Source organism: Myxocyprinus asiaticus, chromosome 3 (assembly GCF_019703515.2).
Source record: "Myxocyprinus asiaticus isolate MX2 ecotype Aquarium Trade chromosome 3, UBuf_Myxa_2, whole genome shotgun sequence".
NCBI classification, from domain to species: domain Eukaryota; kingdom Metazoa; phylum Chordata; class Actinopteri; order Cypriniformes; family Catostomidae; genus Myxocyprinus; species Myxocyprinus asiaticus.
In genome coordinates, this window is record NC_059346.1 from 54,258,408 (window position 1) to 54,284,377 (window position 25,970).

Sequence of the window (25,970 nt, forward strand, 5' to 3'; positions counted from 1 at the left end):
ACCAATTTTTTGCAATTTGTCCAATGAATGGTGAGGTTTTAAATTTGAGTGTGAAAAATTGTGTGCGGCAGCCCAAAAATGTACATAAATAAATGAACATTTCTAGTTAAAAACATAATTGGTACGTCAGACCTTTGTTTTGTTGGACAAGAAAAACTAGCTTCATACCATGTGACCCACATTTGGTTTTCTACTAGTGCAACAATTTACGCATGGAGCCACACTGAGAGCCCCATATCGCTGGGATTTAACCATATAGGGCCTTAAATAGACAGATACTAAAAGGAAAGTTTGTTTTTAACCAGAATTTCAAAGGACATTAAGTTATGAGCACTCCAACTTTGGAAAAACAACAACAAAAAAAGTCATCTCTGGTGTTTGCTGCCAAAAAGCTATTTTTTTGTTTTATCTGACCATAGAACCAGGTCGCATTTGAAGTTCCAGTAGTGTCTAGCAAACTGAAAACGCTTGAGTTTGTTGTTGGATGAGAGCAGAGGCTTTTTTCTTGAAACCCTCCCAAACAACTTGTGGTGATGGAGGTGACATCTGATTGTAGTTTTGGAGACTTTCTGAACCCAAGACTCAACTAATTTCTGCAATTCTCAAGCTGTGATCCTTAGAGAATTTTTGGCCACTTGAACCATCCTCCTCACCATGCATGGAGACAATATAGACGCACACACTTTTCCAGGCTGATTTTTAACATCTTCAGTTGATTGGAACATCTTAGTTATTGCCCTGATGGTGGAAATAGGCATTTTCAATGCATTAGCTATGTTCTTATAGCCACTTCCCATTTTGTGAAGCTCAACAAAATTTTGCCGCACATCAGAACTATATTCTTTAGTCTATATCCATTGTGATTGATGATTAAGAGAATTTGGCTGTGTGTTACCTCATATTTATATGTGAAAAAGGAAGTCATGGCTGAACAGTTTCATATTTCTAGACACCCAGGTGTACTAAAATATGAATGGGAACATAATTCAGATATATTTTACTCATAAGAATTTCTAGGGGTGCCAATAATTGTGGCAAACGTGTTTTGGAGAAAAATATTTAATTATGAGATCTAAAAAATTTAGATTTTTGTGAACATTTTGAATTAAAAATCAAAAGAATAAACAATCAAGATATATTTTTCACAGTCTTCTATGCTCATATTTCCCAAAGGTGGCAATATTTATGGCCACAACTGTATGTGTTAACCGAAGACTAGTTTGCTAAAAACTAGTCTTATTACTATCTATTTATTGTCTGTGGTAATCAACAACATGCCATAGATACTGTCCATAGAGCTCAACTGATTATGAACATGGAACAATCCTTGAAATCTGGAGTATGTGACAGATGTAAAATTCAGCAGTCCTTAGTGCACACTTAGTGCTCTTAAGTATGATCAGAGCTGTCTGTACCATTTCATGATCCTGATGAGTTACTATTTCCTGAAAAACAGGACTGATATACGTAGTCCTGCCCTGGATGTGCAGGAACAAATTCTTAGTTCCCTGTTTGGACAAATGGACCCTTAATTCCAGCAAATTCTTCCATTTTCCTGCTGGAAGAACTCCATAGGGGTGTAATCGCTCATGAAAACCATATCAGGCTTCCCAAAAGCTGCAGGTACAAAGTTTGTACCACTAATGTTGGAGATGATATCTCCAGTGTCTTTGCTCTCTGGACTTGTGATTTCATTGTCAATAAAAGCACTCAAAGTGGAGTCTTTCTCATTGAGGTCCATAGGAAAGATCTCTGTGGAAACAGACGTTTTGTTTGGGGCAAGTGTTGGGGTGTCAGGGGGAATGGTCTCCTCCAGAATGGGTGTGTTGGCCTCATCTTCACTGAGGATGAGGAGGGTAGGCTTCACAGCAGCCGGGGATGTTGGTGGGCAGCTGAGAGGAGACACTTCCTTCTTGCTTTCAATGACACACACTGTACTGGTGTCACATCCCTCGCTCTCAACTAACTTCTGTCTGTTCAGAGGCTCCAGGATATCCTGCAGAGGAAAGACAAAGTTAGGTCAGTTCATTCATTTGGGCATCTTTTCAGTACTCATTCTCAGCATGCAGCAAAAATAAAAATATAAGTTGTTACAAAAAAGTATGATTTTTTTTTGGAGTTCAAGTCTTAAAAAAACATGTAGAACCATGGTGCCAAGTCGAATAAAAGGGTAGTACCTTGGTACCAAATCCAAAGAAACATGCTAATACCATGGTACCAAGTCCAAAAAAAATACAAAAAACAAAACCATGGTACAAGGAAAAAAAAAAACCATGGTAGTACCACAGTACCAAGTAAAAAAAAAAAAAAAAAAAAAGGTAAAATCATGGTACCAAGTCCAAAGAAACATGCTAATACCATGGTTCAAAGTCCAAAAAAACAATAATACCATGGTACCAAGTCCAAAAAACATGGTAGTACCTAGTGACAAGTCCAAAAAACATGGTAGTACCATGGGTATCAAGTCCAAAAACATGGTAGTACCATGGGTATCAAGTCCAAAAACATGGTAGTACCATGGCACCAATTACCCCAAAAAACATGGTAGTACCATGGTATCAAGTCCAAAAAACATGGTAGTACCATGGGTATCAAGTCCAAAAACATGGTAGTACCATGGGTATCAAGTCCAAAAACATGGTAGTACCATGGGTACCAAGTCCAAAAAACATGGTAGTACCATGGCACCAATTACCCCAAAAAACATGGTAATACCATGGTATCAAGTCCCAAAAAATATGGTAATACCATGGAATAATAATTTGTTACATTTATATAGCACTTTTCTAGACACTCAAAACGCTTTATGCTTTAGTATAGGGGGAATATTCTCAACCACCACCAGTGTGCAGCATCCACCTGGCGATGGCAGACATAGTGCGCCAGAACGGCCCCACCACACACCAGCTTTTGGTGGAGGGAGAGTACAGTGATGTAGCAAATTCATATGTATCCACCTTTTTCCTGACTTCTCCATGGTCGGCGCCATTACGGCACGCCACATCCACTTGGATGTTCCGCACTTCCACTTATTTGTTGTTATTGTATGCTAGAGCTAGATAAACGTTACTGGTGATGCTGATGTGTGTGCTGTTAGAGGATGTTATACAAATACAGGTGGCTTAAAAAATTACTGGAAAATGAATGTCAAAATAATAAACCCACCCAAAAGCTGTTAATGCCTGAAACTTGAGTCACACCAAATGCTATAAGCAGAGGTTGCATTAACATGATTTTAAAACACTGATGGATAATTCCAATTGATCCATCCCTCAAATCTGCTGATTTTTAAATGAAACCTAGGGAGACCATATGTCCTCTTTTCACATACATGTCCTCTTTTCTGGACCTTAAAAAGCATCCGGTCGGATTCAGATTCCCAGATTTGTCCGTGCTTTCTATCATCATCATCATCATACATTGTGTGTGCAACAAGAAACCCGATGAATGTGAATTCTCTCTCTGCGCGCTGAATGTCTGTGTGTCTCTCTCTCTTTTACACACACACACACACACACAGGGCATGTGCAGAAAGCGTGAGAGTCCAGTGTAGTAACTTTACCATGTAAATGTGTGTGATTGTGTACTTATTTATTCAGCGATTGCCGCCGAAAGCGTCCATACACAGATTTTTGTGAGAAAGGGATTTACATTAAGTAAACGGAGTGTTCCATCGTTTTTAACTGTCGTAAGTGATTATTTCAATGCTTGGTAATGTGAATAAGGTGCGAACTGGAAGTCTGTAGCATCCGTGTTGGGAGTACGCGCTAAGCATAATGGGTAATTTCGCCGCCCGTGAAAATCGTGGATAGGGGATTATTAGGAAGCCATGATGAATAGAGGCCAATGGGCAGATTTGGCCAGTATACTAGGGTTACACCCCTACTTTTTTACGAGAAGTGCCCTGGGATTTTTAATGACCACAGAGAGTAAGGACCTTGGTTTTATGTCTCATTCGAAAGACGGTGCTTTTTCGGCACCATACTGGGGCATTAGGACCCACACAGACTGCAGGGTGAGCCCCCCTACTGGCCTCACTAACACCTCTTCCAGCAGCAAATGTAGTTTTCCCCAGGAGGTCTTCCGTCCAGGTTCTAGCCAGGCTCAACCCTGTTTAGCTTTAGTGGGTAACCAGGCAAGAGCTGCAGGGTGATATGCTGCTGGCTGTATGGTAGTACCATGGTACCAAGTAAAAAAACAAAACAAGGTAGCACTATGGTACCAAGTCCTAAAAAAAACTGGTAGTGCCATGGTATTAAATCCAAAAAGCATGGTAGTACTATGGTACCAAGTCCAAAAAAACAACAACATGGTAGTACCATGGTGCCAAGTGCAAAAAAACATGGTAGTACTATGGTACAAAGTCCCCCAATAAAAACATGGTAGTATCATTGTACCAAGTCCAAAAAAAACATGATAGTACTATGTTACCAAGTCCAAAATAATATTTAAAAAATCATGGTAGTACCATGGTCATTTTTGGTAATTTTTTTCTAAGTGTGGTATTCTTTAAGTACCATTGTATATATATCAAAGTACCCTGGTATTACCATCTAAAACCACCGCTGTACCAGGATACTGCCACAGTATTTTTGTAAGGGTCTTTTGGGTAATGGAAAACTCCTTTTCTATTACAATGATAAACCAATAAGTATTATTTCAGTGTTTTATTCCTGTCTGATGCTTACCAGTTCATGGCCAATGTTGATTTTCTGAACTGCATTACTGTGCCCAGGGTTTGGTATACTCGGCCAGAGCAGCTTTTTGGCTCTGAACAAAATAATGTATAATATGCATAAAGTGTCAAAACATGCAGTCATATTTGTTAAATTCAGCCATTCTTTCAGACAGAAAAATGCATAGATCTTTACCTGTGCAGAAATCGACAACTGAGGTGTACAGCCAGCAAAAGGATGACTATTGCCACGATGACTGCAGCTATAATGATGTTTAAAGCTGTGAATGCTGTAGGAGTGAGGCAAATGCTGTCAATAAATATGTGACTATTTAAATCCAAGTAATGAAAATACAAACACATAGACACGCATTGTCACACTTATGTCATTTAATGCTTATTATCAACAGTTTTAAGGCATATAACCAGCTGATTTTAAATAGCAAAACAATGCGAGATACTATCAGCCAGCAAAAAAGTTTGAGCTTACCCGGCGGGTTAGTAACAAATGGTTTGGGATCGCTGCGCTCACCTTCCCCAGCCGCTGTAAATGCCGACAGCTGAATTTGGTATGCACTGTTGCTTTTTAGCTTCAGCAACTCATAGCTGTTTAGACTGGGATCCACTATGATGACTTTCAGAATGATGTACAATAATAAATAAAATTAAAACAATATTGAGTAAGAAAGGGTGTTGCTCAGATTCCCATGAATGCAGTTGTCACATTTAGACACATTTATATAACTTACATTATAAAAACCTTGTTATAATTATTATTATTAAAAAGGTTTTCAATTTCATCAACAAAAAAATTATATATATATATATATATATATATATATATATATATATATATATATATATATATATAAAAATGAAATATGTATTCTCTTAATGCATGAACTTGACTATCAAACCAAGTTTGGTGCAATGTCCCAAATATCATCAAATAATTAAAAGAAATTACCTACATAGCACAAGTAAAGGCATGCACAGACTATTAGCTGACTACAAACTTTCCTTATTTTATCAGATTTATTTTAGTGTTAGCTATCTGACCATGTTGACAAAAACACAAGACACAAATTCAAGGGACAAGAAATTAGACCAAAATATCAACTTATGATTTAAAATATTCCACTGTTGTAGCATTTATTGTATACCATTCATGTAATTTCACTAAGCGTTACCCCTCTTTTAAGCAGCTGAACATTCCTGAGTTTTTCATGGTACAGTTGAGAAAGTGAATCATATAAAATCAAAAATATGAACAGTAATATATGTCTCATTTTAATGCTAAACATCTATTTGTTACAAAACATATTTGTACAAGCTTTTTGAGACTATATTTCTTAGCATAAACTGTTACATCTGACATGTTTTGCCCTAGTTCTTAAGAAATACTGATTTGCAGTTGTGTAACCAAAGTATTAAATAAGGCTGAATTTACATGTTTCAGTGTTGTATTCTGTGTATGAGATGTTGTAGCCTAGTAAGAATCCACGCAGGTCCTCCGCTGACACAGGGTTCCACGTGATCACTGAGGAATGCTGTGTAATATTCAAAATGCTCACATTACCAGGAGCACTGATAGGACCTGAAAGGAAAAATAGGTAGCCTGTAATCTATATTCGTCTCTGTCAACTACTGCTAAAGCTACAACAAAGAAAATAATAAAGATTTTAGCTTTTATACTAGTGGAGTTATCAAGTTTCTGGGAGTTTGAAAATGAAGCAGTTTTAACCTTTTCATAAGTAGGGTCTAAATTCCACTGCAGTGCCCCCTGGAGTGAGTTATTTTTGCATGTGACACTGCACATCCAGTAGAGAGGGGCAGAGTGTAGATAAGTACTTTTTATTTGATTTTATTTACATTTTTGATTTCTTGTCATAAAAAAATAAAATACTGTATATAATATAGTAAACATGTGAACAAATGGGTTATGTCTGCTGTACTGTATTTGTTTTATTTATTTCATTTTTATAGCTGTAAAAAACAAATTAACAAATAATATCAGCAGTCTGGTTTGCCTATATGCACTGTTTGACTTCTCAGACATTGTGTGTGTGTGTGGGTGTGGGTGTGTGTGTGTGTGTGTGTGTGTGTGTGTGAGAGACAGACTTGGCTGCATGCATCGGATAATCACACTCGATCAGCATGTTTTCACTGTGAGTATACGAGTTTTAAACTGATATCGTGGTGCTTTTCTGATAGTTTGGCTGTCTGTTTCAGAAAACAAACGTGTTATATGCCTGAAAAGATTGTTTGAGTTGCTGTTTGTGTGAATGAAAACCGCATCTGCACCTAATAAGTAGCCGTAGCTGTGTGCATGGGAAGATTGCGTTTTTAGATGTGATGGCTATGCATATACAGTATAAGCTGTGAACTGTTATAGTGGCACTTTGGTGACAATTAATAAAATACATTATGTGCTTGAAAAGACTCTGAGTAGCTGTTTGACGAATGACAACCGCTACTAATGTAAACAAATGGCAGCATGCATCGGAGGAAGATCACGTTTGATGTATTGACTGTGCATATAACAGCTGTAAACTCATTATCGTGGTACTTTGGTGACGAGTTGGATGTATGTATTTAAAATAATCTTATTCTGTGGTTTAAAAGACTGTATAAGTAACTATTTGAGTGAATATAAATAACAGACGCTTGACCAGTGCTGCCTGTGTCGGCGCAATAGACAATTTGAATCTGGCAGCTTGCAATGTAACTGGCTGTTGCGGAAACACATGTGTGATGCTACTCTGTGGGCCCCATTATTAAGGGTTAAGATTCCTTCTGCAGCCTCATCCGAAACTCAGACCGGTCATTCCATCACCCTCATCCTCTGTCCACGATCGACTTCTGCCGAAATTGACTCTATCACTGGAACTCCAGACCATCGGCTCAGCACAATCAAAGACTTTCTATGAACCAAGCCAAAGGAAATCCAAGCAACGTGCAAGTACAAACCTCCAGACTTTCTCTAAAAGCTGGCATTTTATTATATAATTTGGGTAACTCGATCTCAAATCGAGGTGTATTAAATTACGTTTTGATGGTTCATTCAAGGCATGGTCTATAGGGGGGCCTGGGTAGCTCAGCAAGTAAAGATGCTGACTACTACACCTGGAGTCACAAGTTCAAATCCAAGGGTTGCTGAGTGACTCCAGTCAGGCTTCCTAAGCAACCAACTGGCCAGTTGCTAGGGTGGGTAGAGTTACATTGGGTTACATTAGTCTGCATTTGCTTCTTCCCTCTCACTCGCGGCACGCGCAGGAAAATGTCCTCTCGCTAGACAAGCAAACTCAGCAAAGTAGTTATGAAATCACTTCGGTGGTGCGGGAATTGGATTTCCAAACGTTTGAAAGTCCCTATGGATGTTTTCACATTTGAGTCTTCTTTACATCTGTGCATGCTTGTACGTTATTTTTCCGCTGAGCAGCCTTTTTCAAGCGCAGGATAGACGCCTCAGGTGAGTCAAGTTCACTGGACCATGTTGTCAAAAAATTTATGCTTTTGAGTAAGTAGCCTAGAAAATTACTGTTTTAAGCCAATGCCTTAAATCTATGCCATTTAAAAAAAAATGCTGATTAGGGATGAAGGCTATTTTCAACGAGGTGCCGATTGCTTAACGAGTTAAACTATCTTTTATTCTGTGTGCACGTCATGTTTAGAATACATTAGGTTTGTTTTATTTTAGGCTACATCACAGGCCTATTTTTTCTATCCTATAGCTATTTCTTTTTTTACATCGTATCTGTTATTGGTTAACGTTCTTTACCGAACAGCTGTCATATTAGATCAATGGATAATGCACGACTGCACGTCGTGAAATACGCACAACTTTTCAGCGCATTTTTTTTCTCTCTCATAGATTTGGCTTAGTCTACCTGTTAATTATTTTCAACAATGTCCTGACTGTTTTAATATGTTATGTAACTTTTATTTGGTGATTTCCATTTAGAACAGGCTTTTAGGGTTGCTCTATTGGTCCTGCACTATTCAATTGTTTTCAGTAAATATGTCTGTTAAATATTTGCTAACGTTGATTCAGTGAATGTGTGTCATGTTCTATATTTAATGTTCAATGATCATAATGCAAGACGAGCACGTCGCAGATAAATGCCCCTTTTCAGTGGAATTTAGCATCGGATTTGGAATAGATTAAGTATTTTAAATGGGTCGCATAAACACATTTTTTTTTTTTTTTACTGTTTTATGAACATTGGTTTCTTTTTAGACTAGTCAACTTCAAAATTTTCATTTAAACATCAGTGAAATTATTCCTTCCGCACATCCCTAATGATTATAATTATCGGTCACTTAAAATCTGTTCAGTGCTTAGCTACATGCTTATTAACAGTGTTTTCACTATATTTGAGATTTTAAGATATCGCTGGACAAATAGGTTGATCAGACATAAACAGTCATTCTTTTAATATTCCTACTCCTTATACATTCATTACAGATTTAAAACAAGATAAGTTAAAAATCAAGACCATCTGCATCCATTTTATTACATGTAGGCCTAAAGTTTATTGCAAAACTATGAAAGTCTAAGGCTTTGTTCACACTGCAGGGAAAATAAGATTTGATCTCAAATCCGATTTTTTAGACTGACTGTTTAAACTGCAAGTTATATGTGCCCAGATCTAGTTCTTTTCTGTTTAGACTGCTGTCTCTTTTTCTAGCACATCCACATTTGTATGCACACAAACTTGCATAGGTTGTGTAGATATTGTCTTTCATGAGGGCAGTATTCAAATATGAACACATTCGTCACAGACAATGGCATAAAAAATGTGAAAGATGGCATGTTTGTTGCTGCTAGAGCTGATATGATGCCATCTTAGTTGGGGCCCCCTTCCCGTATTGAAACGCTCTAACTGCTCAAATGTCCCATATTCGCGCAAGACATTCAGTACCTTATTGCGTTGTGGTGGCTTGCAACCAGTATGAGGTAGCGTACTTTAAAGGCTCCAATATACTCACAGCAAAGTTCGCTCAGAGGCAAAAAGAAGTTCGAAACAGCTGAGCAATAGCATACTGTTTGCAAACATTCAGACACCAGCATATCTCACTTTTGGCAGATGTATGAATTGCTTTTTACAGATGACAAATGAATGAAGCAGCATACCAAACAATAGAGTAAATGGACACTTAAGAGTGTTTGAGTAGATTTGATTCCTTTTGGTGACTTATCCAAAAAAAAAAAAAAAAAACGAATGACATGTTTTTTGAAAATGTATATACAGTACATTAACGATCGTACAGATGTAGGTAAGTTTGCAACAGCTCGCTAATAACTCTGCATGCTGGCGTGTTCATGTTGACTGATCTTAACTGACTGAACAATGTAACCAGTCATCTACCAATGATGTCTGTGTGTGTGTGTGTGGGGGGGGTGTTTAGGGATGAGGTATTCTATAAACTTGTGCTAGATGGATGTCTTTTGCGCAACATTTCTGTGGTAATATTAGCATCTCCCACTGAACGCATTTAAATGTGCTCCTACCTTAACTGTCAACAAGGGAGAATGGGGGCCCCCTGGAAGTTGGGGGCCCTGAGCTTAAGCCCAGGTAGACCCCTGCATTAATTAGTTGCGCTGCTATTTTTTGATTATTAGGATTACACCTTCTCGTTACCCTCGTGATTTCCTCTCCTATTTTCTTTGTGAATTTTGTCTGGTGTTGGTTCGTTCCTCTTGTTCCTCTGTGTGTTCTGAATCCCATTCTGTCAGGATGCAGCTTGGCTCTCCTGATCGGGTTTTTCCCTAATTTTGCTCTTGTATTTTTGTTTTCTTAATTTATCCATAACTAAAAAATTATACGTGGAAAAGAGATTTTCGACTGTCTGGGTGTGTTTGGTTCGTAAATGGATCGATTCTTCATCTTGTTAATGATATGATGCATTGAGCACTGCTGCAGATCTTATTAAAACCCTCTGGGGTTTGAGGGTGTTTTGGGCCCTGGAGAAGTTTTGAAATGCCTTGACATTTGTGCTTTTTTCAGTTGCTTAAAAACATATTAATGTCTAAAATCTGATAACACTGTATTCAGCACAAACTGGGCTACAATTTTTTGAGAAAATAACATTTATGCGTGGTTTTTGAAAAAACAAAAATTGTAAGTCACTGAAATAAGGCCAAATAACACATACTAAACATTTGTTCACAAGACTTTTGAGGACTGGATCTTGTAGCCTAGAGTTTTTGCTACAAAAATGATGTGAAAACCATCCTGATCACTCATTCATACAAAACAATATAGTCATTTAACTTTTGTAAGACACTTTTAGTGTTAGAAAGGCCATATGCGAGGAGGCGTGGATGATCATGAATGTTGATGTGATTCACACCTGAGGAGACAAAGACCCCTCCCCTGAGAGAGAATGAATGTAAGGAGACTTAATGATTGGATGTATTGTTTGTAGCTTATTCACAAAATCAAGTTTAAGTTAAAAGAAGTAATCTGACTATACATTTTCTTTACATAAAGACTTTACTTAAAGACTGTAGACCTACACTACCATTTAAAAGTTCTAGATCTGTAAGATTTTTTAATGTTTTTAAAAGAAGTCTCTTCTGCTCACCAAGGCTGCATTTATTTGATCCAATATACAGCAAAAGAGTGATATTGTGAAATATTTTTACAATGTAAAATAACTTTCCTATCTGAATATATTGTAAAATGCAATTTATTCCCGTGATCAAAGCTGAATTTTCAGCATCATTACTGCTGTCTTCAGTGTCACATGATCATTCAGAAATCATTCTAATATGCAGATTTTATAATATGGGCATATTTACAGCACATTTTACACATTTACACCCAAACAGATATTTGCAAGCACAAGCTTCGTTGATGATAATGAGGCAGCATAAACACTAGTTAAAATATAATCTAAACATTCATATTATTTTTATATCCTATTACATATCATATTTATATCATACAGCATACAATTTAAATACCTGCTTTCGACGAAACAACATTTAAATGTAACTAAACTTGCCTATTAGGACATATTTCAAATTTCAATACTCTGAATACTGGCTGGCAAGTCTGCTCTTAGATTTACCAGCAATATGTCTCATTTGTGATCAGATTTTTTAAAAGATTCGGCCAGACATGCAGTCCACCAACAACATTAGAGCGACAGCAGTGGGAACGCCCACTAGCGACATCAAGCAATTATGTGGCTCTATGCAATTATGTCACTGTATGTGTGAATGGGGGTTTAGGGTGCTTACACACTAGAAAAAGCTCCAACGTAGCCTTTGACGCATGGGAATGCCAAAGGTCACATGATGGTTGTATGACGGAGCTTCGCTATCGGAAACCCTTGGGTTTTCCCCCTCTGTCCTTCCGACGCACCATCTCCATTGAGATCAATGCATTTGCAGCATTCTCTGATGCAGCTTAAACTCTGGTGTGCAGGTGACCTAATGGCTGTCAGTCAGCCAAGTAGCCAGCATGAACCAGCATAGAACTCTCTAAGATGGTCATTTCAGCATGTAGTCAGTTTAATGAATATGTGCACTCACTTCCTTCAAGAAGGTAAGCTTGAGCTGTGCTGTAGGTCTTCTCACTGTTGTTCACATTCTTCATGTTGCAGGTATCTGGGTCTGGTCTGATATGCAGGAAGAAGTAGTATCTCACATAGGGCTGAAAAACTGTATACAATGAAAGAAAAGTAATATGTTTATGCCACACATTTTAGCAAATCACTGCTGAATTCTTAAAGGAACAGTTCACCCCAAAATATTGCTGTGAATAAATAAAACTGTATGTCAGCCATATCTACATTACAGCTAAAATACATATGGACATTTCATATATATTATGCTAAAAGCAAAGCAAAATATAGTATTATAGCAAACAATTATTTTGGGAAGAATATAAAGGAACATTACTGCTCTCAGATATCTCAGTTATTTTTCTGTTTGTCTGCTTCATGTAGAATGATCGGAAAGCTGGTCTCTGTCCTTTGGCCCACCACTCTACAGAGTAACACACACTGGAGATGGAGCTGCTCCATGACAAATTGAAACTGCTATTGCTGGTTATGCTGACACTGAATGGGCCAAACCAATCTAAAAAACAAACAATATACAGTAGTTTCAATAGCAACTTAGCAAATTCCATTGCCCTTGAAATAATTAGAACCTCGTTGAATTCCAAAGTGCTACAGATCCAAAGTTGATGTACACCTGACAGCCAGAAGTATGTGGACTAATTAATGGATTTGACAAAGCCCCAAGACAAATCTTCATGCTACATCCTACAGTTACATTCTAGAGAATTGTGTGCTTCTAACTTTTGGTGACTGTGAGCCAGACCCAATTGTCCAACATCAGTGCCTGACCTCATTGATGCTATTGTGTCTGAGTGGGATCAAATCCCCAAAGCCATGCTCCAACAGCTAGTGGAAAGCCTTTTCAGAAGAGTGGAAGCTGCTAGGGAGGACCAACACCCTATTAATGCCAATGGTTTTAAAATATAAACGTTCAACAAGCACACAGGTGTCCATACACTGTACATTTGGCCATAAAGTGTATATGTGTAAGCATCTGATATGAGTGTACAGGGTAACCCAAAGTACTCCTGGGTCTGCAAGTAGTATGCAACTAGGTATGAAAGAAACATACCCCTCCAAACATCCATGTGCTCTATGGCTATACGTGCAGCAGGGGACGATCCAGCACTGTTGAGGGCCCTGACACTGATGTTGTAGGTGGAGTACGACAGTACCAGTGTGAGTGATAGATCTTTGGTGGTGTAACTGTCCTGATTGCTGCGTTCCCCGGACACTTTCCGTACAGTCACAATATAGACATTCACAGCATCACTGTTTGCAAACTGGAGGAAAAAGAATCACTCTAGTTAAAAAAAAAAAAACTGTAGAACACACAAGTATGGGCTGATGATGTGCGGTGTGACAAAACTCATCTAAAACTCTTAAAGCATCTTAAACTATTTTATTATTATTATTATAATACGTTAAAATTATTATATATGCAGTTTTTATAACCTCATATTAACTAAAAGACTAAATGTAATGTTTGTGCTTCTAAAAAAATTGTCACATCGCAGGACCAATTAAAATGAACTAGTGAAAATAAAAAGGTGATTAAAAAATGGTGAAAAACTTAAAGAAATGGTGACAAGTTACAGGACATAAGTTTACCATTACTTATAAATTTACAAAACTTTGAACCCATAATCTTTAAAAAAAGCTCATGGACATGTTGTGTGTCAACTACCCTCGGATGACGTGAAATTATATTGTCAGTACCTCCCATTTCACGATGACTCTTCTCTGCCCTGCTGATAGGAAATGATCTTGCACATGGTCTTGAATCCCATAGCGAATGGATGGTGCATCTGTGAGTTCTGAGGAGATCATTTTGAAAATACAGTGTTCAATTAAACATAACATGTGCAGTGTGTAACTCCTAGCAGCCAAACCCTGAAAGACCAAGAGGTCATGGTTGGTTAGGCTGGTAAGCTAGCCCCTGCTGTTAGATGCCGTAGCTACACCATCTATATCAGAAATAATTTTCTTTTGTGATGACCATTCAAAAGTAGTCAAGTATTCTAATCAGGGATGTTGATTTAAAACATTTGTTCAGTGCGATTAATTATAATTAATAATTTTAAATAATTACAAACTGTATATTCCTACCATCGGAGCAATTCAAGCTTAAAGTACCACCTGTTTTCAGCAGGGGGCAGTAAGCAAAATTCCAGCTTTATTGGCAACACGCAGCTGTACAGACAACAAACCACACTCAGGTTTGCTTGACACTAGCAACAGCACATGTCAGATGAGAACGTGTTCTTGCGTTCAAACACAGCAGGATGAAGCACAACCTAAAACAATCTAAAAACGCTGTGTTTATGACACAACACAACCAAAGTGCGATGCTCCAAAAGTGTCTGTCTGAAGCACATGTAATGCATTATATTTATAATTATTTATTAATTATATAGTGAATTATTGTTATTTAGGGGTCTTTTTTTTTTAGCAAATATATATATATATACAGTATGTGATTAATTAGATTAATGAATCAGCATATCAATTAATTAATTTAATTATCTATTGACAGCCCTAATTCTAACTAAATTAATTATTGCAAGTGTAATGGGAGCCAGCTGGTACGTGATAGCTGTGCAGTATGTGTAAACTGGTTCGAATACCGCTCGGAGCAGGTCGAGCAGGACCGGTTACAGTGGTGCCGTGACCTGGATGGGAGTGAGGTTTAGGGGGGTGAGAGTAACGGGGGCAAGCTGGTGCATAAAAGCTGTGCAGTATGTGTTAACCTCACTACCCTCGCCTCAAGAGGAGCACTAGCGCCTGACGCTAGAGGCTATAGCCTTTAGCCCCCTCCCATGCCGGCCCTCCCACTCGGAGCATGTCAAGCAGGACTGGTTACACAAGCAACATATACTGTAAATTGTTAATATTTCATTATATTATAGTAGATGTTTTAACAGTGACTTTTTTTAGCACTCATAAAAGTGTATAATTGACTTATATTTGGTAGTTTATAGTGAATGGTTTCGGACTGTGCTCATTCTTGTGATGCCATCAGTCAATGAGTGTTGTCATGACATTATTTTTATGTGACTCCAGAGTAATTGTCATTGTCGGCTCAGGTGATTGGCAAAAATAAAAAACGAGCCCATCAGCAAACATTGGATTACAAAATCGTAAACTCCTGGGTGGTGCAGGTGCCAGTTGAGCAACTGCCATTGAAATTAATGGGAATTACTCTTTCCATGTATTATAGAGCTGCTTGGTCAAAACAATGGCATATGTGTTTGAAACTTCATTATTATAAAGTCATTATTTTTGCAATTCTGTTTGGTGCTACAGAATTTACACACTACACCTTTATAGCAAAAGTGCACATATGTACAATAACTAATACAGTAACTTTTATTTAGCAACTTTGGAACCCCCCGGTCCTCAACTTACCCTGTGGGACAGTGATGACCTCACTGAGAGGACACTGTGGGCACTCTGAGGTGGTAACGCACCATATTTGCATCTCATAAGACAGAGAAGACGTCAGATTCCTTACAACACATTCCCTGTTATTTTTAGACATTTGCTACAGTGGAAAGGGGAACAAAATTAAGAGGAAAATGCAAATAGGTGTAAGCAAGAGTACATTTGCTTCACTGTTGTCAACTGGGCTCCTGTAGCATTTTGAACACATTTTGATGGTCATAGACTTGACCAGTTAATGTCAGTATGTGCTTAACCAAACTACACTCTTGTTGTTTCACACTGTGGCAGCCCACAACACCACCACTCCATTCTGTATCAAAAAATCCACTCTCCACTAAATTGCACAGCACTCATCTAGTGTGCTACAAAACTGATCCTGCTATATTGTGCACTGTATAGTGTTTCCTACAGAAATTCTGTTTTTACATTTTAAATTGGAAACATTTTAATATTTTTCATTGATTAAAAAAATAAAATAAAAAATAAACAAGTGAACAACAACTGTAATGACTGATTTACGTTTCACAAAACTCAAAGTTTTCTAATTTCTAGTCCGACAGGACTAAAATTAAAGACTTGTGGTTCTGTAAGTGAGTCAGATGTTAACTTAGTAACCTCTCGAATTCAGTGAGTTCATCCAGTAAAGGATTCATCAGACTGATTCCATTTGATAACTCGTGAGTTGCTAAGTCGTTTGGAGCAATACATATTCAAAGAACCGGCTTGTGGCCCCTTCTGGGTAGTCAGTCTTCAACCTTTGGCTTACAAGCTCCAGGACCTCATGTATAAATGCTGCACATGTTCAAAATGATCAAAAAGCAAATACTATATTTCCCACTCCCTCTCAGGATTTATATTCAATAATTTTGAAGTGAAAATGTGTGCTCCGTCACACACTCTCTGGACTACGCAAACACATTTTTACTGATGTGTGCGACTCCAGTGGCCAGGTACAATAACTGAATTAGGGATGCATGATATATCGGCCGCCTATATATTATTGGCTGATAACCGGAAAAATCTAAAAATTAACGTGCCGATAATGGAATTATTTGCAATATATGGATGACACAGTGTGTTTTGTATGGTAAGGAAAAACAATACACCCTAATAAAGGTAAAAAATATAAATAAAAAAAAATGCCAATGAAAATAATTTCCAGGGGGTTAATATTTAATTTCTGACACTGCTCTATGACTTTTAATAAAACTTATACAGTTTAACATTACACTGCATCACGATGGTTTGCAATGGCCTACAACTGTTTTTAGTGAATAAATAAAGCAAGGAGGCCAAATGATCATACTGTATCCTTACTGTAAATCAAGTGCATTCTGAGATACTCCAGAGAAACTGCAGGGTGTTGTTAATTACATTTACCTCATTCCACCAGGTAGTGTTGAACTCTCTAAACACTACAGAGAATTGTTTGATATATCTGCTCTCATCTCCCCAGTCCGCCTCAACAAACAGATGTCCTGATCTTCTTTTGAAAGCTACTTTTGAAGGAGGACCGCACAATGCTGAGTTAAAAGAAAAAACAGAATTGCACATCTCAATGTAGAATCACATAGGTTAATCCTATACCTGAATTTCTGTGTTGTAGGGACTGACAGCCTCAGTCACCATTCAGTTTCAGAGGATGTAAAATGACAGTGTATGGTGACTGAGGTAACTAACATTTTGCCCAACATCTACCTTTGTGTTCCACAGATGAAAGAAAGTCAAACAGGTTGGAAATCACATAAAGGAGTGAATGATAACGGAATTGTCATTTTTTGGAGAACTATCCCTTTAAGATAATTGTATTTACAGTTTTTTGGCAGTTTATAAGTGTAATGTTGATGAACATACCCATCTGTGATGGAGTACCACTGAACTCTTTGTAGGTGCAGCTCTTATGATCCTTACTTGTCGCAGTAACGTGAGCTGTCATATTGTATCTACTTATCACATAGAATCCATCTGAGGTCACAATCGAGTTCTTGATTCTCGACTTCTGATTTACCGTCATACATTTCCAGCTCCTCCTACACAAACAAAACAGTGTGGATTGTCTGAAATAATTCTAAATTCTTTTCATTCTCTTAATTTTTTAACTTGATATTAAATAGTATTAACAATAAAAAAGCTTAAGAAAGCTTAACGACAGACTGTGATCTGAATTAATTTGGAAATCATCAGTGTTCACTCACTGATGTGTGTAGAGTGTGTATGACATTGAATTGTCTCTTCCATGTTTCCACTCACAGATGTACTCACGATTAGTTCTCCTATATTTTATAAAGCATGTAAAATCACGGACTCCTGAGAAATGAAATAATCACAGAAATTTAAAAAACTATGTACTGAAAAAAAAAAAAAAAAAAAAAAAAACTGTAAACCTTAAATTGTAAGGCAATGAGTCTGAGAATAATTGAGGGTACAACGTGGCTAATGGCACCCCTTTTTTTTTTTTTTTTTTTTTTTGGTCTCAAAGTGTATTAAAGATTGAAACAAATTAAGTATTTTCATTGAATATTGATGTAGCAACATAATGTGCAAACAGAAAAAAAATACCAGATAGTTGTTTCATTAAATTCATTAAAAAAAGGTGTCGAGGAGGGCTTTTACCCCACACTTCGGGGTTATAGTGATATAGTGTAAATAGGGCAATTGTTATTGGGCAAAATTTGCCAACTTATACAAATACTTGAGATAGCAAGATGCTTTTTATAAGTAACAAATTAAGATGATGCTTTTTCAATATAACTACTTCAGAAAAGTGTTAACCATTTCCTGTTAATTTCAATCACATTTGGCCTTTTTATAACATTACAAGTATTCTAGAGTAAGTATTACTAAGTAATTTTAGAGAAATCCACTTTAGCTTCATAAAGTTGCTACATTTTAAAAGTTATTAAATGTTACATAAAATTCAACCTTTAGACAATGCATAGTGACATTGTGACAAACAAGTGTTTAGGAAAGTGCTGTGGTAGTTTCTGTTGCTATTTAGTGTGCTGGGAGAAAAAAAAAATCAAAAGTTCATTTTTCCCTGGGGGGTCTTTAGCCCCAATACCCTATGAATTTGGTCTAGCCCAGTCCTAAAGAAGACAAATATTTGGACACTAAAAGGAATATTACGGGTTCAATACTAGTTAAGCACAATCGACAGTATTTGTAACATAATATTGATTACTACAGTTAATTTTGACTCACCCATCCTTTTCTTTAAAAATAAAAAGCAAAAATCAGGGTTACAATGAGGCACTTACAATAGAAGTAAATGAGGCCAATCCATAAACATTAAAATACTCACTATTTCAAAAGTATGGTGTGACGAGGAGGAGGGCGTGGCCGGGCCGTGAATCAGCTCATCAGCGGGAGAGCGAGATAAAGGAGAGCCGGAGGCGCCGATTCGAGAGAGACACGCAGCATGCGTGTCTGTGTCCTTATGTTTTACGTTGTTTTAAGTTCATTTATATCATTAAACTTTATGTTTACTGTTCAGCTGGTTCCCGCCTCCTCCTTGCCCACCTTTAACTAACAGTTACATCTTAAATATGTATTCTTAATATTACATCATAACTTTCATTTGTTAGAATTTTTCAAAATCCTAAAAATGACTGTTTACTTCCAGGTTTACATGAAACATTCAAGATTTTCAATGTGGTCTCAAACTTTTAGGCACTTATTTAAAATATAAATGATGAAACCTTTATGAATACATCAATCTACGGAGTAAACAAAAACATCTTTTGCGAAATGGTAATTTCTTACCTTCTGTGTTGTTACATTTTGTTTTTAACAAGCCCAAGTCCTTCAAGTCACAATTCCCTGTAAAATAACAATGAAAAGTTGCTTGAAGGGGGTTTCTTCATGATTGCAGAGAATGACAGAGGCTCAGGACCCAAGTGCAGAGTTTAAAAATAAAGGAATATATTAATACAAAAAACAAAGGCAAAAACCAACACAAACTCTCACAAGGGGGAAAAACAAACAATCCACCCTGTAGGGGAAGACAGCACAACGTGAAGACAGCTTGCGACCCGGGCGCGCAGTGCAAAGCACGCGCAACGCGCATCCGTGGTCACGAGATACAGAGATTATTGATGCGAGTGCATGCCACCAAGATGACAAGCGCAATGCACTCACGCCAATACAGGACAAGACATGGAACATGAGTGTTTGGATCCCGACACTAAAACTGAACCAGACAAAAGGGTCAGCATCCAGACACCATGCTCCAGACATGAAACAAGACTGACCGAAAACACAAGACAGACATGAGACGATAATGCCACGGCGTCCTTGGCTGGGGGCACTGGCAGTGATAGAAGAACTGCTTTCATGGCTATGAGCGCAGGCAGTGGCTGGGGAATGGCCTCCATGGCCAGGAGCGCTGGCAGCGACTGGGGAACAGGAGCCCTTCTCCTCCTCCTCTTCCGGGTGGCCGGGAGCACTGCTGTGGGAGCTGCTGTCATGACCGAGGACACTAGCACTGGGAAGGCCGAGGCTTCAGGCGCTGGCTCTGGGATGGACGAGCTTCAGACGCCGGCTCTGGGACGGACAAAGCTTTGAGAACTGGCTTGTTGGCCGTGGCAGGCGTAGGCGCTGGCTCGTTGGCTGTGGCAGGTGTGGGCGCTGGCTCGTTGGCCGTGGCAGGCGTGGGCACTGGCAGCAGCAGGGGAATGGCCTCCATGGCTATTGTCAGCAACTGAGGAGTAGGTGCCCTTCTTCTCCTCTTGTGGGCGATGAGGAGTTCTACTGTTGTGACAGCCTCTGCCTCCTGGCAGTCAGCAACAGGAACGACCACCGCCTCCAGACGGTCAACAGTGGTGGGCTCGACCGATGGGCTGGGCTTCCCTCTCCGCTTCCTCCTTTGAGGTGCGGGGGCAATGGCCAAGGCATCCACCTCTGTGTGGGGAGTGCCCTCGTCCTCGGGTTGGGATGAGGATGGGAAGTCTCCCGAGGCACCGGCTGTGATAACTTCCTCACATTTAAGGGCTTGCCTGACTTCTTCGAGAGAGTATTCATCCTCACCCCGTTCTGGGACACAAGATCTAATAGGTTCATTCAGACCTGCCCAGAAAAGATCAATTAGGCAGGTCTGATTGTATCCCAGACCCAAGGACAATGACAAAAACTGGGCATATCTCCACACGGACTTGTCCTTCTGCCTTACCCCGTCAGCCTCTTGACATGCTCTGCATGCTAGTGAGCAGAAGAACCAGTTGAAGAAAAAATAAAACACTCTGCTGGGTCCATCTTGGTCAGTTCATAATGTCACAGTTGCAGAGAATGATAGAGGCTCAGGACCCAAGCGCAGAGTTTAAAATAAAGGAATTTATGAACGACGTAGGCATACCCACGTGACAATGCTTTCAAAACAGATGTGGGAAAAATGGAGGTGCATCATCTCGCTCTCCAAATAAACGCCCTGTCAAGTCGCGGTGCAGAACTCCTCCGTCGCACAAGAAAAACTCAGCAACGGAGGAGATTGGTAAATATTGTGATGTTCCGTGCTGCAGTCACTGATTTTTGACGTCATTGTGTGTCGCATTAAGACCATTTGAAATCTGATTTGAGCAGCCAGACCATCTGCACTGAGACGCATCTGAAAAAATCTGATTTAAATTGCATTTGAAACCACCTCCTGATGTGGTTTGAATCAGATTTGGAAAAATTTGATTTCATGTGGTTTTTTGCTGTCCAGACTATCAAAACTCATCTGGATACAATCTGGATATGCAAAAAATCGGATTTTTAGTGGCAGTCTGAACATAGCCTAATAAACTAATAATGGGCAAACAAGGAGGTGGGATATGTTGTAAGACAGAGACACACGGCAATACGGAAACAAAACAAAGCCACATGCTCTCACAAGATAACAAAACACCCAAATGGCATGAGCGTACATGGGCAAGACAATAAGGCAATATACGCCCATGCCAACCGACATCCACGGTCACGAGAGACAGACATAGATTATTGAAAAGGGAGTGCATGCCACCAAGATGACAAGCGCAATGCACTCACGCCAATACAGGACAAGACATGAAACATGAGTTTCCAGAAGCCGACACCAAAACCAAAACCGAACCAGACAGAAGGGTCAGGATCCAGACACCATGCTCCAGACATGAAACAAGACCGTCCAAAAACACAAGACAGACATGGGATGATGCCACGGTCCCATCAGACAAAAACCCAGACTGACAGAGTAACAGGACTGTGACAGTTTTATTTTATCTCCTGAACGATGACTTTCTGAAGCAAATGTTTATAGGCTGACAATTCTCAAGAGTCATCATCACACACTAATCAGCCACTTTTATAAATAAAGGTTCCAGTTAAAGCCCAAAAAAGTTTTACATCCTGCAACTGTGGAGTCCAAAAGTCAGAGAACACAAGTAAAACTGCTTCAATTTTGATTTCTTTTCTAATTTAATATAAAAAGTTTTAATAGAAACAATAGAATCAGCATAACATGAGTGAAAATTGAATGAATTTCTTTGTTTTTGGTACAGTATGTCTCCCTTTTGTTTTAAGGGCAGCATGCACTTAAACCTGATGATCCATGTTATCCAGCATGATTTAAAGAAGTTCCAAAGAGCATATTTTGTGCTTCAAAAAAAAAAAAAAACATCTCTCAAACTTTCATTCGAATAGTGACCCAGAAGTAGGCTAGTGCAGAATCTTATTCTTAATATTACATAATAACATTCATTTGTTAAAATCCTAAAAATGACTCTTTATTTCCAGGTTTAAATGAAACATTCAAGATTATCAGTGTGGTCTCAAACTTTTAGACACGCATAGCAGTCAACGATACAAATTATACTGACCTGTTACCACTCTAGGTGTAGTTGTGAAGAGACACACAAAACCTGAAATATGAATAAACCTATTGAAATAACCCAACACCATAGCAATTATATCAATGGAAGGTATAACGTGTTATGTGTCTATGTAAATACTGAGGCAATAAAAGACAGCTAAAGCACATACCAAGAGTGAAATATAAGGCAGCCGAACACTTGCGCATTGTCGCCTCTTCTGAGCTCGTGCAGCCCACAAACTGACAGAGAAGACTGAGGGGTATTCCCTTTTCTCATGAAACTACTGCTCTGTTGTTTCGACATAAGTATTACCTCTAATAAGCTCCCTTGCTACACATCAAATGTGAACACTTACTGTATTGTCACGTGCAGCATTGGGGCATTATAATGCATATATAATGTCCAAAAATGCTACCAAGGGCACACGGCCAATGAATCAACACATCAATTCCACATTCAGCCGTGTTTGTTTTTGTTTCAGAGGTAGCATAAATTTGGTCACGCTTTCATCGCATTAAGGAGATTAAAAACGATTGATATTTTATACACTGGTAGACTATTATTTGTTTAAAAAAAAAATCTTGCTATCTTTGTCCTTTGTGTGTTGTTCAATATAAGTTAGATTTTAAACCGGCTAAATATAAATTTTCAAGAGTAGCGCCATATTTGATTTTTGACGGGAATGAAAACAAGGCTGTGACCCTCAGACTTTAAGAATATAAAACTCCACAAAACATGAGTTGTGAACATTAGGTGTGCCCTAGAGCCTTTGAACAGCTTTATAAAGTGTTTGGCATTGAAGGTACTATAACTTTATTCCCTTAGCCTCAATTTCATTCGCTTTTAAAAATTAAGCGTGGCCCTACTCTAAATAAGATCTATTGAAATGCAATTAGAAACACAGGCAATGTTCAGAAAGAAATACTAGTGTGCATACTGAGCAATATATAGGATTATTCACTGCCAACTGTCCATAATAAGATGGAAATTTAAGATGTCTTTATAAACGTCATTCTGGTTCTGTTCACTCCATCTCCCTCCAAAAAGTCTTACTGTATTCCACTAGATGGCAGAAAGTATCCTACTAGAAAAAAAATATTTTTTCCTCAATCACCTTCCATCACAAAATGCAGATCTGAAATGTAGTGGTGTTAGAGCAACAAAATACACTCACAGTTGCATTCCCGAGAATGAGAACTTTCATTTGATGTATGATATGTCTATTTACATGCTATTTGAAAGACTTTTATATTCATATTAATATTTCTACCACATTACCTCTAAGCGGCGCTGGTTTGCGAAGCAAATGTTTTCAGGCCTTAATTTGTTATTTTATGTAACATTAATGCAGAAGTGAAGTTTATATCTGAAAAGATCAGTTTCTAAGATTTCAAAAGATACAACATATGCCTGACTTATGTATTCAGTGTGTTACAAACCGGCTCTAAGGCTGTAACAAAAAGGGAGACCACACATGGATAGAATAGCAATGAGATGTAATGCGAGTCAATATAAGTGATAATCAGTCGTGTCTGCAAGTGCGTGTAGCAAATGTAGTGCAGCATGTCTGAATGTGTAACAGCAAATAAATAAACAAACACAAAGCAAAAACTGGGCACTAGAACGAAGCTCTCAGATCGATTCCATGACACAGCCCTATGCCCGCGAGGACGCCGTCGCAAACCAAGAACTAGCCCGCCACCTCGTGAACATATCTGAGGATATTTTAAGCTCCCACCACAAGCATCAAGTGTGTCAGCCACAGCCCTCACAGCCCGAACTATACTTGAAACAACCACACGCACAAAAATACACTCACACATACAATGTTGGAGCGCCCATAGCCTCTTTCTTGATTACTGAATAAGTTTTCGCCATCAAGATAAACTGCACAACCTTCCAGACCAAACACCACTCGGTTCATTAATCACTGAAAGGTTGCTGGCGCATTTCGTAACCCAAAACTCATAAAAGGAGTACGAATATTAGCCTGACGATGTTATGAATGTGGTTACTTCTTGTGCTCGTGCAGTTAACGGCACTTGCCAGTAACCTATTAGGAGATCTAATTTACTCACATATTTCACCGATCCAACCTGGTCAACACAATCCTCCATACGAGGAAGTGGAAATGCATCGGGCTTTGTGATTTTTTTCAACTTTCGACTATCGGTACAAAACCTATATGTACCGTCTGATATTTTACCAACAGACATGGCGACGCCCAGCTTGAAAACGAAGGTTTGGCTATGCCATTGTCAAGCATGTACTCTACCTCATACTCCAGCACTTGCCATTTATCAAAAGGAACCCGATAAAAACGCTGACGGATTGGCTGCGCATCACCAACATCCATGTCATGTTGTATTAGATGTGTACATGATGGTGTATCTCCAAACAAAATGGGAAACTCTAACACTAATCTCGTTAATTCTGACCTATGTGGACAAATGAACAAACAAAACATCCAAATTCTGGAGAGTCTCAGAATTTTTTAAGCGCAGCAGCAACACACTGTCTCGCCAGAGACTCGGACACAGTGACAGCAACAGAAACTGGACTTTCTCAGACCTTTTCTAATCAGCCAATCATGTGGAAGCAGAGCAGTGCATAAATTCATGCAGATACGGGTCAGGAGCTTCAGTTAATGTTCACATCAACCATCAGAATGGGGAAAAAATTTGATCTCAGTGATTTGGACCATGGCATGGTTGTTAGTGCCAGATGGTCTGGTTTGAATATTTCTGTAACTGCTGATCTCCTGGGATTTTCATGCGCAACAGTCTGTCGAATTTACTCCGAATGGTGCCAAAAACAAAAAACATCCAGTGAGGGGCATTTCTGTGGACAGAAATGCCTTGTTGATGAGAGAGGTCAACAGAGAATGGCCAGACTGGTTCGAACTGACAAAGTGTACAGTAACTCAGATAACCACTCTGTACAATTGTGGTGAGAAGAATAGCATCTGAGCAGAGCGCTATTCTGAGATGCGAGTTGGCACTGTTCTGGCGGCACGAGGGGGACCTACACAATATTAGGCAGGTGGTTTTAATGTTGTGGCTGATCAGTGTATATATGTATATGTATATGTATATATATATATATATATATATATATATATATATATATATATATATATATATACATACATACACACACACACACACACACACACAGGCGGCCAAAAGTGGCATTCAACTGATCACAAAGTATAGTCAGGACATTACTGATGTAAAAAACAGCACCATCACTATTTGAATAAAGTAATTTTTGATCAAATCTAGACAGCCCCCATTTCCAGCAGCCATCACTCCAACCCCTTATCCTTGAGTAATCATGCTACATTGCTAATTTGGTACTAGAAAATCACTTGCCATAATATCAAACACAGTTGAAAGCTATTTGGTTCATTAAATGAAGCTTAACATTGTCTTTGTGTTTGTTTTTGT

General features: G+C 38.5%; 1 protein-coding gene across 5 annotated transcripts; it reads right to left on the reverse strand.

Moving 5' to 3' along the window:
• On the reverse strand, window positions 1–24,710 carry LOC127428674 (interleukin-31 receptor subunit alpha-like). 5 transcript variants are annotated; one of them, XM_051677186.1, is made up of 16 exons: window positions 22,691–23,517; window positions 22,528–22,569; window positions 19,460–19,516; window positions 17,893–18,004; window positions 17,552–17,727; window positions 17,078–17,220; window positions 15,662–15,797; window positions 13,973–14,070; window positions 13,326–13,536; window positions 12,591–12,770; window positions 12,222–12,350; window positions 6,126–6,272; window positions 5,166–5,309; window positions 4,872–4,965; window positions 4,689–4,770; window positions 1–1,996 (listed from the first exon to the last, which is right to left on the reverse strand). In XM_051677186.1, the coding sequence occupies exons 1-16, from the start codon at window positions 22,725–22,727 to the stop codon at window positions 1,529–1,531; spliced, it is 2,256 nt and encodes a 751-aa protein (XP_051533146.1). In that variant the 5' UTR covers window positions 22,728–23,517; the 3' UTR covers window positions 1–1,528. The 5 variants fall into 5 exon arrangements, with proteins under 5 accessions (XP_051533146.1, XP_051533165.1, XP_051533174.1 ...); XM_051677205.1 differs by lacking the exons at window positions 22,528–22,569; window positions 22,691–23,517 and adding an exon at window positions 24,600–24,694; XM_051677214.1 differs by lacking the exons at window positions 22,528–22,569; window positions 22,691–23,517 and adding an exon at window positions 24,600–24,680 and having other exon boundaries at window positions 17,893–17,970.
• Window positions 24,711–25,970: the final 1,260 nt, after the last annotated feature.

Coding starts and splice junctions, on each gene's coding strand:
- LOC127428674 (XM_051677186.1), bottom strand. CDS start 22,727: ATGCGCAAGTGTTCGGCTGCCTTATATTTCACTCTTG. Junction 22,570..22,690: donor TGCCTTATATTTCACTCTTG/GTATGTGCTTTA, acceptor TTCATATTTCAG/GTTTTGTGTGTCTCTTCACA. Junction 12,771..13,325: donor GCACATGGATGTTTGGAGGG/GTATGTTTCTTT, acceptor TTTGTTTTTTAG/ATTGGTTTGGCCCATTCAGT.